We start from the raw sequence: 963 nt of genomic DNA on the forward strand, positions 1-963 counted from the left end.
AGCTCTCAAACAGCTCCCGGGACAGTCCACTCTGCATCATACCAGGGCTGGCCAACACCACAGATGGACCTATGTCTTCGAAATGCTCCATGCTCTGTAACAAAATAACAACTCAATTTGTAGATCTAACCCATGCTAGCATGGAAAGCGGACGTTAAACGATGATGATGATGATGATATGTATATAACAAATAATGAGTATATGCATATATACGTGCAGGTATGTGCATACCTACGTCTACCAGTATATATCGGTGCATATCTGGGTACAGGACATTGCAAACAAAACGTAGACAGGAAAATAATAATAACCAGAGTACAGAAAACACACAAGCCACATAGAGAACATTTTCCTTCATCAGCTACCCACATTTTAACACCGGCGTTTCGAAGAGTTGGGCAGGACGCATCGTTAAAATGGCTCTTCCCATGGACCGCAAATTAAATTTGTATACACAAATTAAACCTGTGCCATGGAGGAATGTAGTGGCGGACAAAAAACAAAACTGGAAAACAATTGGAAAAGAAAACATGCATGGCCACAGTATCTAGTAAAAGAAAGACACTCTACCTTCAAGTTTGAGATATGCTTGAATACAAATGGGTTGCTTATGGTGATCTGTCTACGTATCTTGTCGTTCATGGCGTTGATGTATGTCTGGTAGACACTCATACATTTCTTTGCAAGTGATGAGGCATAGTAGATGGGTGTCTCATGCAGCTCTGGGTGGTTCGACCAATATTCATCTGTTGAGGTGGCCACATGAACGGATATATATAATATATATATATATATATATATATATATATATATATATATGAAGAAGAAAGTGCAATTGTGAGTGTATTTATAAATACAAATACAATTTATAGAAACACAGACACACACATACATACATATCGACCACACACATATACACAGACACTTGCAGGCATAGCCATTCACACACACACATATATATA

The 963-nt window shown here is 38.4% G+C and overlaps 1 protein-coding gene across 1 annotated transcript in view; it reads right to left on the reverse strand.

Annotated features, from left to right (window-relative positions):
* LOC106876794 (cleavage and polyadenylation specificity factor subunit 3) overlaps positions 1 to 963 on the reverse strand; it is a 19,303-nt gene that overhangs the window by 9,036 nt on the left and 9,304 nt on the right. Inside the window, exon 8 of the mRNA XM_014925504.2 lies at positions 572 to 747. Coding sequence (XP_014780990.1) covers positions 572 to 747 — 176 coding nt within the window. The remainder of the gene's footprint in view (positions 1 to 571; positions 748 to 963) is intronic.

The sequence above is a fragment of the Octopus bimaculoides genome, chromosome 29 (genome assembly GCF_001194135.2).
Source record: "Octopus bimaculoides isolate UCB-OBI-ISO-001 chromosome 29, ASM119413v2, whole genome shotgun sequence".
Lineage (NCBI taxonomy): Eukaryota > Metazoa > Mollusca > Cephalopoda > Octopoda > Octopodidae > Octopus > Octopus bimaculoides.